Here is a 17,553-nt window from a genome sequence, read left to right as displayed (position 1 = left end):
AGCGTTACCGTGGCGACGCTAGACGCCAAAAAGCGCGCCCACCCTTCATCTGATTGGTTCTGACAGAAAAAACTTTGCGCCTCAAGCCCCATAATACGGTTTGACGTACATGAACGAAAATCGGTACACACCTGTATCATGTCGCAACTAAAAGAAAAGTCTCTTGGCGCCATGGCCGAAACCGAACAGGAAGTCGGCCATTTTGAACAATCTGAATTAATTGCGTAATTTTGGAGCAATATATGCCATTCCTTCGAGAATTAATACGGCCCTAACCGTATCGTGAACCCAGATGTGTTATACATCAACATGTGCGTCTTCATCCTGCGACTACACGCATTACTTTTCTCTTTCAAAAGTGTTACCGTGGCGACGCTAGACGCCATAAGGCGCGCCCCCCTTCATCTGATTGGTCCATATTTGATAGTTCCCCAAAAGTCACCAAATTTGGCACGCAAGCCAGGCCTGGCGATAAATTTGATATTTCATGGTTTGCATTAATGGGCGTGGCAAAATGGCTCAACAGCGCCCCCCGGAAAACTTTGTGCCTCAAGCCCCACAATACAGTTCGACGTACATGCACGAAAATCGCTACACATCTGTATCATGTCACAACTTAAAGAAAAGTCTCTTGGAGCCATGGCCGAAACCGAACAGGAAGTCGGCCATTTTGAAATCTGATTGGTCCATATTTGATAGTTCTCCAAAAGTCACCAAATTTTGCATGCAAGACAGACTTGGCGATAAATTTGATATTTCATGGTTTGCATTAATGGGCGTTGCCTAACGGCTCAACAGCGCCCCCTAGAATACTTTTATCTGCCATAACTTTTGAATGGTTTGACATAGGAAGTTGTGGGTGGTGTCATGGGACTCTGTAATGAGTCCTTAAGCTTCGTTGGCCTTAATTAGCCCCGCCCCTTCTTCTGATTGGTTGTCCCGATTTTCTGCTAAAACTTTGGAATGGTTTGACATAGAGAGTCGTGGCTGGTGTCATCAGATTCTTTATGGAGTCCTTGACCTTCATTGGCGTGAACTAGCCCCGCCCCTTCTTCTGATTGGTTGTCCCTTTTTTCTGCTATAACATTTTAATTGTTTGACATAGGAAGTCGTGGGTGGTGTCTTTTCTGATATGCTTATGGGGGGCGGTGGCCGTGAGTGCGAGGGCCCGTTCATCGCTGCTTGCAGCTTTAATTGCTTTTGTTACCTTAGACTAAACCATTTATTGTATATCTATTTGCAAGGGCCATATTATTATGATAAAAAAGACACCGAGTAGAAGAGTGCTGTTCAGAGGGCGATGAGGAAGAAGAAAGTGGAGTAATTTGTGGTGGTGGATGGGAGTTTTGTAAGACGTTTGCGGGTTCACACGTTTAAACTTTTATTGCCCCCAAAAAAGCAAAAACATGAAGAGACTTTGGGATGTGCCAAAGCAATAAAGAAGAATAAACATGGGCAGGGATTCTTTTCGTTTTTTTCCGGGGCTAACCAGCACAGATGAAGTTTACTGCTGGATAGGGCTTGTAATTCCAGTACCAGTTCCCCCCATTTTTCCTTATAACAAAAGTTATAGATCCACCAAGACTACGATCAACAAGAAATTAAACTGAAGTGACTGCATTATTTCCTCTGTACTGCCTGACAATCTATGATACTCAAGATGATCGGAAGTTTAACGACCCAGAGCAAATTTAACAGTTAAACAAGACAAGCGAGCTGGCTTGCTCTCCTACCCCTGTGAATGATGCCGGCTGAGTGCAGGTGTTTGATGCCGCACAGCATCTGGTAGAGCAGGTAGGACATTCTCTCATGGTCCAGCTCCATCTGAATCACCTGGCACAAGTTGGCATCCATAAGCTCCATCACTAGGTACCTGGGAGAAAAATTCATCCATCCATGAACCGTGGCAGATGACAAGACGAGTAATTGATGAGTTAATTTCATTTCAATAACTTAGTGTACTATTAAACTTCTAAAACTGCAGCATCTTGAGAATTTCTGCCTGGAAAAAAAATAATTAAAAGCTCTGCTGAGATGCACGAGCAGCACCTGTGCTCTGAAAGTGATGAAGTCATTTATCATATAGATCCACAACCTGATACCTGCAGCAGCTTCAGATAACACCTTAGGGGCCTGATTTACTAAGATCCTAAATAAAGAGTACTAAATTGCGTGTGCACTGAAAAAGTTTGCACGTGCTGTTGTTGTGTGTTTTGCGGGTGATCAACTAAGATTGCGTGCGGCAATTGATAACAGGTGCAAACAGCAGTATTTAAATGAGGTGTTGCGCGTCTTACGGTTTGCGGCGCAAACTTTGCGCCATGGAGAGTCTGGATGGAAAGCAGGATATAGTCGCAAGCGCAAAATGAAATTTGACGAGTTGGAGTTAGAGATATTAGTGGAAGAGGCAAATTGTTGTGCCGTATTCAGCACCCCTGCCGTGAAAAGCACCCCCTCGTATACTCAATGATAAGTAGACCAAGAAAAAAAAACAACACACTGACACTTCAATATATTTATATATACACACTCACACAAACACATACTTAGGAGTTTATATTACATATATTTACAAATATTATGGAAGACATCACAGTAAGCAGACTATTAATTAATGACATCAATAACCATTTACCCGATTTTTGTTATCTGTGACTGTGATTGTGGGAAAGTATGACTATTGTGGAATCCATGAGCGCATTTCAACATGAATCATTAACACAAAACTGGACGCTAAACAGAACGTGACACGGAATGAGAATATCATTTTTGTCAGACGAGGGGGTGCTTTTCACGGCAGGGGTGCTGAATACGGCACAACACCGGGGTATGACAACTGCAGAACAAGTATAGGCGCACAATGAGAAACACTTTTTTCTCTATGAAAACACGTGATTTATTTATTATCACAAATAAAAAAATGAATGTGCCTCCTGTGGCAACCTTTTGCTGAATAATCAAATCAAATCAAATCAAACTTTATTTATATAGCACTTTTCCTACAAATAATGAAACACAAAGTGCTTAACAGAAAAAAAAAAAACAAGAAAAAACAAATAAACATAAAACGTATTAATGCCCCCCCCCCCCCCCCCCCCCCCACAGACAAAAGCACACTACAATTCACCTAAATTCCTAAATTACACACACAGACACGCACGCAGACACATGGTGTAGACATGGCTAGGCACAGAGGATCCAGGTGAGGAAACGGTAACAGGGAGCCATCCACGCCAGGAGGTCCCATAGCCCGCAGCTACAAGGGGGGGGGGGCCCACAGAGACCATCCCGGCCCGGACGGAAAGAGGAGTCCACACCACAGCGGTGAAGCCGTGGTGCAGAGCTCCAAAACCATCCAGGCCAGAACGACCCCCAGGACGACCCCCTGCAGGCCAGAGTCACTCCCAGCATGGAGGCTCCCCATGAGGAAACACTGGAGATAAAAGCTACAAGAAAACAGGATAAAATACACTAAAGGAGTTTATAAAAAACATAAAACATACAAACATAAAATCCTAAAAGTATGTCTAGAAAGTAAGACATTAAAAACTAAAATAATAAAACAGTAAAATGTATAAAATAGACCATAAATAACAACTAAAATATTTAGATAAAACATTGAGATTAAACAAAAATAAAATACGATAAGAAAGGATAAACTAAATATAAAACAGAGCAGTAAGATTCAATAAAAATAAGAGTGAGCATAAGAAATGTAAAAGAGTTAAATGAGTCAGTTAAAAGCCTGATTAAAGAGATGGGTCTTGAGCCTCTTTTTAAAAACATCAACAGTCTCTGCGGCCCTGAGGTTCTCCGGGAGGCTGTTCCACAATCGGGGACCATAAAAACTGAATGCCGCCTCCCCGTGTGTCCTGGTTCTAACTTTTGGTATGGTTAAAAGGCCAGCACCGGAGGACCTCAGGGTCCGCGAGGGTCGATAGGGTAATAATAATAATACTCGATTTAACATTCAAATAAAATATTTCTCCTTTTGCATGTGGAGATTAGCACCTTCCTTTCGAACGTATTAAATACAGACGCAATCACAATCCCCGCAAAAACTTTCAGGCTTGGTAAATCTCATTGCGCGTGGTAAATGGACCAATTTGCATCTTCCCCTCCCAATATTTAGCTATTTCTGGCGGGTACGCCCCATATTGATTATTCATCAGGGCAAAAGTACTAAATGAATTGCATGTGCTATTTTGCGCATTTGAGAGGCGCAGTCCTCTTTGCACGCTGTTAGTAGATCAGCTGGCACTTTGGTTTGCGGGTGCTGTCAAGTTTGCACACGTTTTTACGCACGCAAACCTTTAGTAAATCAGGCCCCTAGAGTACTTCCACCAGCTACGCTTAAGCGGCTGTGTTCTGACAAATGCAGGTGAAAAGAAGCATTATGCACAAAGTTAATCACAAAAACAGTCACCTTCTTTTATGAGATAGTTTCGAAGATTAAACAATGACAAGAAATGTCATCCTGCTTGCTACATATGATAAAGATGGCATTATTGGAATTACATTTTTGCAGAAAGATGATTTTATGATATACAGTACTTACACATCCTGAAATTCCTCTAATGATTTCTGTGGCGTGAAGACATTTAATAAACTGATTATCTGAAAGAGAAAGATAAGCACATACAGGATCAGTGTACGGTGGCTGAAATAAATACACTTGACATGAAAGTAAAGGGATTGTGAAGTTTGATTGTGATGCCGGTGAAGGACAAGAAGTTAGATGGAACAGAAGAGAGGGGGTTACAGTGGACGACAGACAACTAAAATAAACAGAAGCACATTAACTGTGGGGGTGGCGATTAAACATATGCCTCGGAGTGCTCTCCATTCCAGTCTTTTGCCAATTTGGTAAGTTTCCGGAGGCACGGATTTTAGCATGGTCACAACATTGCCGGGGGCTCGTCTGCTTCATGTTGAGGAGGGATGCAGAGGGTGCCAGTAATAGAAACCGGCTAACGTACAGTTTAAAACCTGTCTCTCTGACAATATAAGATACTCGCCCCTTTGAAAGACGATTAAAGGAAGAAAAAAAACATACATTTTTGTGATTGACGCATTTCATGAGCACCAACTCCCGGTATGCTCTCTTGGCATGGGTCTGGTTCTGGAAAGGTCTGCTCAGCTTCTTAATGGCCACGTTTCTGTCCAGGACAGCATCATAGCCCGCACTGCAGAGAAGAAACACCATCATCAGTATTCCTTTAGCATTCATGGCTGAGTGATGGTCTGTGTGTGCGTGCGTGGTTGCTTGACACTGACAGTCCATGCCCAGTGACAAAAGGATGGTTTTCAACATCAACAAGGAAAGTAATACAAATATAGTTTGTAGATGATAACCCCTTTTCTAAATCAATAAACAGACACAAGGTGACATATACATGGGTTCATTATTTTAGCTGTTGATCCGATGATAAGTAGATGCATTCACCTTCAGACAGCATTAGATTTTTACAGTTGTTTTAGCTGTTATGATCATCTAAATTAGGCCTGTGTTGAAAAGATCGATTCTCCGATTTTAAATCGATTCTCATATTAATTCCTAAAAATTGATTCATATGTCTAAAGATCGATTTAAAAAAAAAAATTATATATATATTTTTTTTTTTTCATCACTACAACTTTTGGTACTTTTTTGTTTATGCCCAAAAAATAAATATTTTGTGGGACACGAGAATAACTGGTGCCATGTTTTTGCCTTTAAATATGCTTAAATGTATGAAAACATTAAAGTTTTCAGTTATAATTGCATAAATTGTCTATATTTCTTTGCTTTATATACTGTCGTGGGGTTACATTTGCATAAATGTTAAAAACCAAATTCTCATAAATGGGGAAAAAATAAAAGCGATTTCTTTCGTCCTCTGTTTGCTGCCCTGGATCTGTTTGATAATTGTGATCCACGATGTTTCTGAAAGCAGTTCTATCAGCATTCTGGGAGCTGATTGGTCCTTAAAGCATCATTAGCTGCCAATACTTGCTGTTGGATCTCAATATAATACTAGTATTAATATGTTGCATAACTAGACAGTCATATAATTCATTCAGCTGAAAAAACAGTTTTATTAACAGTAACCCAAATCAATATCGGATCGAATCGAATCGGATCGTGATAATCGATTCTGAATCTTAAGAATCGGAATCGAATCGATTTTTGATATTTGAATCGATCCCCAGCCCTAATCTAAATGTGACTTCCCTGATAGTTTACATTTAATCGGCAGATAGAGGGAATGGCAAAACTTTTTAGATTTAAAAATTAAAACCTTCTCATTAAAATGTAAGTTAAAAAAATACAGTTGGTTTTAAATGGTTTGGGAGTCATTTATTGTAATTTTCCTTTTCCTTATATTGCCTCTTGATGAAAATGAGGAGGGCTGTTGTTCCAGCTCCTCTACTATTGCTCAATGAAGGAACATAAAGCAACATACATAGCTACCTCTCATATTCATTGAAGTGTATGTATAATGCTGCTCTCACTACCTTTTTGTTTACACAATCAGCCCTTACTGAAGACTGAATATTGTATAATGGATGAATTTCTAAAATGATCTATTAATGTTATGTTGTGTAGGGGTCAAAGGGACATTATAAAGCCAAAAAAGAAGGTAGTGTATTTTAACTATAAATCTGGAAATTATTATTATTAGTTTTAGTCTTTAGTCTTTATGTTGCGCAATGGTCTTGATTTTGGTCCGATCCTGCGCCTTTCTGTTCATTGACCAATAGTAGATGAGCTGGACCAAGAAGGCCCACCCTCCTCATTTGCATAATGAGGCAGAAATTCGTCAGGTAAAGTAAAAAGAGGAGATGAGGGAATGTAAAAACAAAGAATGCACTTATGAGGGAAATGTATTTTTATTTTTAATTATGTCAGTTTTGTTCATCCATACCAATAAGCAAAGAGTTGAAAAAGCAAATGCTGAAACTGACATGTTGTAGTCTTATTTAACGCCTTTGTATTGAATTTAAAGCCTACAATGCATTTCGAATACTACTTTCCCCGGTTTCTGGTTTGTGAAAATATCTGATTTGACAGTTCACACCGACGTCTCTTACATCTGCCTTCTTGTACATACTGGAAAATAATGTGCAATATCATTCACTGCAACGTGCAATATGTAAATACCCATCTGTAAATATCCGTCTGTTATTTTTTATATACCAGTATTTCTTTTTATTTATGTTTCTTCCTATTATAATTATTGTATATACCAGTTTACTGTTTATAGTGTGTCATACTGATATTATTACTGTGTTATTACTATTTCTATTGATGCCTCTTGTTTTTGCACTATCCCCTTTGCTGCTGTAAACTGCAAATTTCCCCTCTGTGGGACTATTAAAGGATTATCTTATCTTATCTTATCTTATCTTATCTTATCTTAGTCTGTCCCATTTGCATTTAAAAATTCAAGTTTCTGACTTTTACAAATTTCCTAGTCACACGTTTCAAGTAGAAATACCTCTTGAAGTCGGAAAAGCTTCACTTACCCCGACTTCAGAATCCATTAACGTCAATAAAGTAAATACTCACCTAATTATACTTTATAACTGTTCTGTCTCATTTTACTCACACTAAATCAGATATAAACATGGCACCGTTCTTTTTTTTTGTTTTTTGTTTTAATCAGTGGACATTTTGTCACACTGTTTGTATGTGCTAAACATCCCCCACAGCGTTGTTATGAATCAGCATCACCAGCGATGGCTTGCAGCCATAGCAACGGCTAGTCTGACATTTGAAAAGGTTCACGGTGTAAATGTTTTATCAAATAGCTTGTTTTTTTTCTTTTTTTTTTTTTTATTAACATACAGTGCAAACAACGACAAAAGACAACATATGTGTGTGTGTGTGTGTGTGTGCGTGTGTGCGTGCCGTGTGTGAGTGTAAATAAGATGATGAAAATAGATACATAAATTGAGAATATTAATTAGAGAGTAAACAAATAAATAATTATCATATAGAGTGGTGTAGCATGATATAATATAAATATAGCATAATAATATAGTAATATCCTAATATAACATAATTTTTATAAAATATTATAACATATAACCAAATTATATCACCATACTATTATATATAACAATATAATACTATAGTTTAACATCCCATGAGATTTCATAACTTAATATAATAATATGAAACAATATATCATGATAATGCCAGAAATAATTATTAGAGTTAGAATTGGCTTGTTTTTTTTTCTGACTTTGCACATATAGACCAGACACCTACACCAGATATGTGCAATATAGGACCACATACTGAAGGAAACCAAGACCAGGTGCTGAAATGAATGCATGCTGATGTTGCTGTTTCAGAACAACAACAAACACTACAACAGCCTGAAATCCTGAGGGGGATGTTGGTCATATCTTTTTTCCATACAGGCACTCAAAACATTTTTTTAACCACTCCAGCAGAGTGAGTCTTTTGCTACCCCGACACAATCCCAACTGCTAATAACCTGTGATATTTAAGCTCTGTGCGTCCCTTTATGTTTGCTTTCATGAGAAAACAGCAGCCATAAATGTGCAACATCATATCCGGTGCATTTTCTAGTAAAGTCTAACCACAAGATGCTGCGAATTGAGTTTCAAGGCATCAGCGTGCAGGCTTACTGAGCACAGTGGCTGGAATGCACTGCGGCTCGTGATGTCTCTACGGAGACCGTGGGCCGGGGATGATGTGTGGCCATGGAAACAGTGGAGCCTTCATAAAAGCATCTATCCAATAGGGATTTGAGCCAGTCACTTTTTCTAGTGGAGTGAAAGATGATGTCATGACCAGCTAAACTACTTGAAGCCTTCATCTCTCTTAAGATGCCGGCGATACTTTATCCTCATCAAACCCAGTCAGAGGAGCAGAAATATGTGCTCAGATTGGAGTTTGTGGGCAACATAAGTGGCAAAATAAGTATTAAACAACAGAAGCGAAATGAGTTTTCCCTCATTAGCAAGTTCTCAGGCGATATCAGGACAAGCCCACTGGTTACATAAGAGGAGCAGAGCACATGTTTAGTGACTTACAGATAAGCTTTTTGGATCACTCTGCGTCTGTGTGTGTGTGTGTGTGTGTGTGTGTGTGTGTGTGTGTGTGTGTGTGTGTGTGTGTGTGTGTGTGTGTGTGTGTGTGTGTGTGTGTGTGTGTGTGTGTGTGTGTGTGTGTGTGTGTGTGTGTGTGTTTTGTCTATTTGTGGTTAGCTGTTGTGAGTTACTGAATCAGACAGATGTTCATGTAAATGTGGTTATGTCACACAGTTGGGGATTGTGCCGAAGATAAACAGAACTTCTGATCATCTTTTCATTATCAGATGATTCCTCTAGTTTATGTTATTGCACGTCACAGTCTTGTAGAATATTCTTGTCGCAGTTGTTCAAATCTAAATCAGACTGCTTTCATGCTCGATAGCATATTATATAGCTATATATATACAGTATATATATATATATATATATATATATATATATATATATATATATATATATATATATATATATATATATATATATATATATATATATATACCGTATTTTCTGGACTATAAGCCGCTACTTTTTTCATAGGTATTCAACCGTGCGGCTTATACAAAGGTGCAGCTTTTCTATGGATTTTTCTTCCACCACTCGGGGCGCTCTAACCGTAATTAGAATAAAAACTAAGACAAAATAAATGCAAATAAGAATACGCTACTTCTTCTTTAGCAGATAGAAGTAGAAGCAGATTTCAAACAGATAAATAGATAAATAAATACTTATTTATTTTATTTTCTCTTGGTTCTGTCCCGTTTTAATCAGCAAAGTTGCTGATTAAATAGATCCTTAGGAAAGGATCTATTTAGGTACAAACATGTACATCATTTACAGTTCAAAATCCTTCTGTACATGTAGTAAATATCTAATCTGACAACATAAATATCTGCGGCTTGCATATCTTTTTTTTTAAATAGAGCGGATGCGGCTTGTATGCAGGTGCAGCTTATAGTCCAGAAAATACGGTATACATATATATATATATATTTTTTACGTGATTTGGTTGTGGTAATACCCCCACCAGGCCACCACCATATGATGCCGAATGACAGCTGTTGGCGCAGTCAAGAAGCACTCTGTAGAGTAGGTTCAATTAGATTGGCTCTTTCGTCCATCGCTACTCTATCGTCCAAATGGGCACAGTCCCAGCATCAGCGGGCACAACCTGCCCAAGCTCCTTTGCAGGGGCGCAAAATTGCTTTGGACCGGAAGACGAGACAAACCGAGGGCATGGGAAGCAGAGGGAGGACAATGAGCAGTGTAGGCGGAGGGCAGTAGTGTTAAGAGCCATTGAGATTTCACATATTATAGAAGACGCAATATAATTAAACATCCCCACTTATATCATTTGAGTGAGGGTTTCTGAGAGGTGCGCCACCATGGTGACACAGCATTAGCATAAACATGACTTATAGATCTGTTTGGTCATTTAACAGCGACGGGAAGATGCATTCCTCTAAGTGGAGCCTTGGCAGTCATCACGCTGCATACTGACAGGGCAGGCTGGAGGTGAATTACAATGAATACGAGTGCTCTCTCTGCAATCTGGATTAAGGATTCATGTAAGAGCCTGTCCTGTTAGGCTCTCATGGCACATTCATCCACTTTATAATTAGAGGATATGCCATCAGCTCGAATGAGAGGGCACTCTACACCTGTCACAAAAATCCGAGCTAAATAATAATATATTACTTTTTATTCTGCCTATTGTGATTGAACTACCGTTACTTGTAATTTGTACATTAAAATGTGTATCTCTTTCTTCCAGAGCATTGCCACCATTTACCATTTCACTTTAATGATCAGTATTATTTATCCTCCTCGACTGATAATATGCTATTTATCAATACAAATTCAAAAGGATGCAGTTCCTTTAACAACCATTAGGGGCGGCCTCCAAAAGTGAGCCGAACTTCATTGACCTTTGTGTTAAAATATTTAATTTTACAGCAGAAATAATTAGATTAGATCTTTATTAGTCATTGTTATATAACAACGAAATGAAAAGTGCCATCAGTCAGTGCTAAAAAACGAACAGATAAATACTATAGTATATAAAACACTTTCACACAACACAAAATAAAACAAATAGCTGATTAAAACCAGTACTCGAGTTGAGGGGGGAAATAAAAACGGTCAAAATCATCCCCCCTGTAAAACTGCCATCCCCCCTTTCCTTGTCATTTCATCAATGAATGTGGTTTTACTGCTATTTCAACATTTAGAGTCATCACCAGAAAAATAACACCAGAAAAATGTGACAATTTTCACCTGTTTAAGGTAAATTTTCACTTGAAATAAGTAGAAAATCTGCCAGTGGGACAAGATTTATCTTCTTGTTACAAGCATAAAAATCTTGTTTCACTGGCAGATTTTTTCTACTTATTTCAAGTGAAAATCTACTTGAAACAGGTGAAAATTGTTGTTTTTTTCCAGTGATGAGTCTTGTTTTAAGTGTAATGAGAATTTTTTACTAAAATGAGACATTTTAACTAGAAATAAGAGAAATATTCTTGTTAAGATTGTGAGTTTTTGCAGTGATCCATTTTACTTATCATGTGAAGGACAGAGTCATATTGATAAGTTCAGAAAACTGTTTTTTATTGTTGTGTTTTGATGTATTTGATGTAAGCCCAGTGGATATTTAAAGCTTACAGAAGGCTGCATTTAACTGCTGCTATGTCATTCCTGCAGTATTTCTGCAGGTGTTTTGGTCAGTGCCATTATTTGTAATATATTATATTATTTGTAATCAGCACAAATTATCTGTCCCCATATGATAAAATCCACCATCCCCCCTGATTTTCAAGTACTGATTAAAACCAATAACTATTATTTATTGGTTAAAATAAACACATCTACAAAAAGCTGTATGGTCTCCATAGCTAGGTTTCTTATCCATGGCGATGTTACGGGGGTGAATTTTATGCAACGTATCTGGTAAATCGTTACAAAGCCACAAATGTATGAGGGGCATGGCATTTTGAGTGATAGCTGTATTGTAGTCTTTAGATACTTCAGCATATTTTGTTTTTGTGAATTTGAGATTTGTTACGCACTAACAGAGAGTCATTTTCATTTTAAACATATTATTATTCAGATTATGCATTTGGGGTGAATCTAAGGTAATATTAGTTGGAATCATGGATTAACATGAGCTAATTTAAGTTAAAATAAGTAACTTGTGAGAACTAAGTCAGTTGGGTGAGTTTAATCTGACTATCACACTTGTTAATTTCTTGCATTTGTCATTTATTTATTAAAACATTTTTTTTTAAAAGCACATCAAGGCACACAGTGTGTTCTGAAATAGCCAATATAAAGTTCAAAACTTACCAGACTATTCCCTGAGCTCCAGAGCCAATGGGTTTCAAATTCTGGTAACGTTTTAAAACTGTGAAGGTGGAGTCTCCCACTTCCACGCTGTAGAACTGGTTGTCCACTTTGCTTTTGCTCATGTTGTAATGTTTGGCAATATATGACACATCCACTTGTTTTCCAAATCCCTACATCAGGGAAGAATAACAGATGATCCTGTTAGTGATACAGGAGATGATTCATGAGTTTACTTACCTTACAAGTGGTAAAACACCTGGAAAAGAATCATCAGTTTTAAACCGACAGTAAAAGAAATCAGGAGTTGATATATTTCTGGCCACTGAGCATAAAATTATGGGAAAAGGTTGAAATAACCAGTGAAAAAAAATGTGGACTTGAAAAATATGTGCCACTTGATACACCTGTATTTCCTCTTTCATTGTAGTTCTGGTAAAAGCTTCACTTCCAGTTCAACTTCTGTTTTTAACTGCTGATTGCAATCAAGAACTTTTAAAAGTGATTTTAAACTGCTTCAATCACACCAAACTGCCAAGTCAAAGGCAGCAAACCGACCCCAAACCAGATCGATTCAATCCCCTAATCACTCTTAGTTTAATGGTCTCATCTAAAAGATAAGGAAAGAAAACTACCTTTGGGACCTAAGATGTGATTTCAAAAAATCCTGAGGCTGTTTTACAGAAAGAAAAATCTGTGTAAAGCTGGATTTTTTGCCATTTGTTGAGTGATGAAGCCAATCATAGTTACTTAGCAACTTACAACTCTCTTTGAACCTTTATCGAAGCACTCAAACTTTCAAACTGGAATTTTTTTTCACACTCTGAAGCATGTCTGAATACAGACCTCATTCACACCTTGCGATAAAATACATCCCAGGAGACCCAATCACAACGGGCCAATTCTATTGTAAGATCTGAACATATTCAAAGGTTTCATATGCAATCACTCGGGACATGTTTGACGGTGGTCTGTGACATTTTCCGCTTAATCTGAAGACAAAAGCATCCTTGGATTTATGATGTTATCAACCACCTAATAATCTAATATCAGCAGCATATTAATTTCATTTTGCACATGAATGACTCCAATAAAGATATTTTCCCATGGACCTTTTTGTCTGTGCTCGTAGTGGACCTTACCTTGTATTGCATTAGGGCTGGGCGATATGGACCAAAAGTCATATCTCGATATTTTCTAGCTAAATGCCGATACTCGATATATATCTCGATATTTTTTTCTGTGCCTTAATTGGGGTTTCCCCCAAAGCATTATAGCATAGCATCTCTGTTAGCTTCATTTTTTTTCTGAGGCAAACCCTTAAAAAAACAGTCAGTTTTAATACAAAGCCTTGTGCCAAATGTCACACAGGTACCTTTATTAACAGAGGTCTGCACAATATCAAAATGTATAAAAAAAAATGAAATAAAAATAAACTGCCTGCATATATAGAATAAAAATGCTTCTTGAATAAAATAAAACAAATATCCCTTTCCTGCATAACAATTAAATTAAAATACACTGTACAATTAATACAATGTAGACGGTAACAGGCAGACTTTTCCACTGAGGTTGACGGTTGTGCAAATAACAAAACATTTGTGCAAATCTCAAATAAAACATTCAAGTCAATTTGTCACAAAATAAGCTATATCAAAATCCTAAAAAAAAATATTTATTTATTTTTTTTAAATCGGTATAAACGATATTGTTTCGTACCATATCGTGTTCGAAAATATATCGATATATATTAAAATCTCGATATATCGCCCAGCCCTATATTGTATACATACTGATTCATGTTAGACATGTTTGTTGAATTGGGGATTAAAAGGTTTGTTTATGTTGTTTTCAGCTTTACCATCATTTTTTCTGCAAATTACGCTCACTTATTTCCAGCTTTGATGATTAAAAACAACCATGCATTTCGGGGTGCTCTATAGTTCACATGGTTGAGCAGGCGCCCCATATATGGAGCCAACAGTCCTTCTGCAGCTGGCCCAAGTTCAACTCCTGCCCTGTGAAGCTTTCTGAATGTCTGTCCCCCCTCTCTGCCCCATTTCCTCCCTAAAATACTTTCAAACAAAGGCCACCAGAGCCAGAAAAATCTTGGAAAAGCAAAATTGACGTGCATGTTTACTTGCACAAAGAGCAGGACGGTCAGACCCGATCGCTCATGATTGTTTAGTATACATTTGTCTGAACACAAGTGTGAAGCTTTGCCCATTTTTGACCGCATTTCTCAGAACCCATTTTAAAGCGAGGTTTTAACAGTGGCCTTTTTTTCTTTTTTTTGTCATCTCTTGCCAATGCATCGAGATCCACAACTTGAGGGCTTAGAGATCTCTTTAAAGGCAAACACACAGAAAAACAACAAACCCTAGCTGTCTGTGGATCAAACAGGACAGAACGCACCTCTTTCTAAACAAGCAGCTTCTGTTAACCAGCTTTTAATGTGCAACCACTTCTTCTAACTGTAAGAACTTTAAGGGATGGCGAGTCTTATAGCTTACTGATCTTATTTTTACACAATTAAAGTTAAAGCATGTGTATCTTATATGTTTGTATCTTGATATAAAATACAAAAACAAATCTGTTAAAGGGTATATCAATATTAAAAACTGGAAAGTAGCGTAAACATGCCAGGACAAATAGATTAGCTCAATTTTCTCATATTTTGTTTCCATGCACATATTACAATATAATACAACTAATGTCTTCAACCAGCTACAGGCATTACTCTTTAACAAATGCACAATTATCAAGCTGTGATTACTTGGGCAGAGCCAACATGCAAATAGTCCTTTAAAGTTAACGTTGTTGACGTAGCATCCAAACCTGTGATCTAATTGTTGCAGTACATTACACTGTAGACCAGGGGTCTTCAACTAAATTCGGCCGGGGGCCACATCTGCAAAAGGACTGTATGGAGAGGGCCGCACAATTTGAAAATGTGGGGGTTTTCAAAATGTATTTTGCACTCAAAGACGAAGACTTATGTATATATAATACATTTGTATTATACATTTGAATATATCTAGTTTACATATGAATTATGTATTAATTGTCTCCAGATTTAGTAATTGTGGATGTTAAATATAATATTCAGATAAAGAAATATTATTTTAAAATGCAAGTTCATTTTGAAACCATGCATTGTGCAAAATTAATAAAGTTGATATTGACCTACTTTTAATAAAACACGCCATAATGACAAAGCACCACTTTCCACCAAGATTTCCTTATTTGAATATTATATTAAGCATTGAGCACAACCATTTCAGTCCATAGTAGCCAGTTTGATGTTATAAATAAGCAACCAAAATATTAACCATAAGCTCCTTATGACACAAAAAAAAATAAAAAAAATTTAAATCTTTTTTTTTAAACAAACACCCCCTTTTTTTGAAATGTGACCAGGGGCCACATAAAAGCTCCTGGCGGGCCGCATGTGGCCCGCGGGCTGCCAGTTGTATATCCCTGCTGTAGACTTTACTATATAGCCAGTGGTTTGTACTGTGGCTACTGAACAGCATGTATGATGCACACATCCCATGCAAAGTGCTTGAGTAACTGAAACTACAGTTGAAGTGCCTGAAGCTTCAGCCTGTAGCAGTCCTCACACAACCTAAAGACTGTAAAGACTGTTTTTACCATATCGGTTTAAAATCTAAACTGTGGGAGGTCAATAGGAGGCAGCCACAATGCCTTGGGTCAGCAAATATCTCTATAGATAAACAATCAAGGTACTTAAATTCAGACAGTGGGGTCCAGATTTAAAATTGTTTGCTCGAGTTCAGCATAATTAGTTATCAACATACAACTTAAACTTCTTTAACGGCTGAAATAGTACTCCCAGAGGACATTCTTACTAAATCAAAGCAGGATTTTGCCTTTATTGCTAATTAAAAGTTACAAATGTTTGTGAGGGAAAAACCACTGCAGGGTTATCTTATTTTGTTGGAAATGGAAACACAACAACATTAAGCAGAGAGGGAGAAATTGAAGTGAATGAATACTGTACCTTTTTTACCTGTAAGGAACACACACCTGACAAAAGGCTATCTTTACATCCAGGACTGGTTGGCTGCAGTTATATAAGAAATGTCTGCTCATAAATACCTGGAAGACACAAATGGAGGAGAGGAAGAGTCAGACAGGGGGCTCATGTGGTGTGGGCATGAGTGGCAGGAATTTACAAGGTCTGCGGTAAATTATTTTTTAGATAGGTGATGACAAATGAGCTGACACCAAATATGAACTGTTGCCAAATGAAAAAAGACAAAAGAAAATAAATGCCACAGCTTCATCTGAGTCTGGATGCAGATACTATGCAGCAGAGCGGTGTAATTTATTACGGTCTTTGTGAGAAGTTAATTCTGGGAGATTTGTCTTTGCAGTCTTTTAAATCTGCTGTGGGACTGCACGGACCCAGTTCATTCAAAGTTGTTTTCTCTCTTCTCTTACCCACCTATTTTCATAAAAAATGTGAAAAACAGCAAGTCATGGCCATCTACCCCTTTGTAAATATAAACTAAGCAATGCATAAATTCCTCATCAGAAAACTATTCAGCAGGAGGTCTGATGGATAAGGATGTGTTTCGAGTTGACATGCAGGGTGGAAAGAAACCCTGCAGCTATTGAGGAGAGATGATGGTTTTGATACTTATTTCTTGATTGTGTATGTCCCTTAAAATTATGTCTTCACATTTCAAAGCCAGATTTTTCAGCTTCTCACTTTTTATTGTAAGTTTACAGCTGATACTGACTTCTATATATCGCAAGAACATTGACTTATACTATAAACTTACACTTATGGGCAGAATGCATCAAGAAAACAAAAAAGTGCTTGTATCGTCAACCCTGTAATACATGCTCTTTTTGTAATAACCCACCACACAAATATTTATGTCAATTATCAACGTACCATACAGTCATCATACTGCACGCACTGTACCCATCACTGTCTCTTTCTCTGTCCTTTCATGTTTCACAGTCGTCTCTGGCAGAATCGGGGTTTCATCTCTTGATAAAATATGTTCAATCGTTCTGTCAAAGAGGACTGATGGACATGTTCACTTTCACACACACCTAACCGCAAAAAACAAAATTCTGAAAGAGTAAAATGCATGTTAATTGGTCAAAAGGTTTAATCAATTAAGGCAT

The 17,553-nt window shown here is 37.7% G+C and overlaps 1 protein-coding gene across 8 annotated transcripts in view; it reads right to left on the bottom strand.

Annotated features, from left to right (window-relative positions):
* The window catches only part of mapk10 (mitogen-activated protein kinase 10), a 101,388-nt gene that overhangs the window by 65,993 nt on the left and 17,842 nt on the right, over positions 1 to 17,553 (bottom strand). For 6 of the 8 annotated variants that reach the window (XM_061733697.1, XM_061733692.1, XM_061733694.1 and 3 more), the window contains 5 exons: positions 16,438 to 16,509; positions 12,391 to 12,560; positions 5,057 to 5,186; positions 4,559 to 4,617; positions 1,736 to 1,873 (listed from right to left, as the gene is read on the bottom strand). In XM_061733697.1, coding sequence (XP_061589681.1) covers positions 1,736 to 1,873; positions 4,559 to 4,617; positions 5,057 to 5,186; positions 12,391 to 12,560; positions 16,438 to 16,509 — 569 coding nt within the window. Of the gene's footprint in view, positions 1 to 1,735; positions 1,874 to 4,558; positions 4,618 to 5,056; positions 5,187 to 12,390; positions 12,561 to 16,411; positions 16,510 to 17,553 lie in introns of all 8 variants that reach the window. The other 2 variants (XM_061733696.1, XM_061733695.1) reach the window with 2 other exon arrangements.

The sequence above is a fragment of the Cololabis saira genome, chromosome 11 (genome assembly GCF_033807715.1).
Source record: "Cololabis saira isolate AMF1-May2022 chromosome 11, fColSai1.1, whole genome shotgun sequence".
Taxonomy (NCBI): domain Eukaryota; kingdom Metazoa; phylum Chordata; class Actinopteri; order Beloniformes; family Belonidae; genus Cololabis; species Cololabis saira.
Note: the sequence above shows the minus strand (reverse complement) of the source record. Positions and strands in the feature narration are given on the sequence as shown.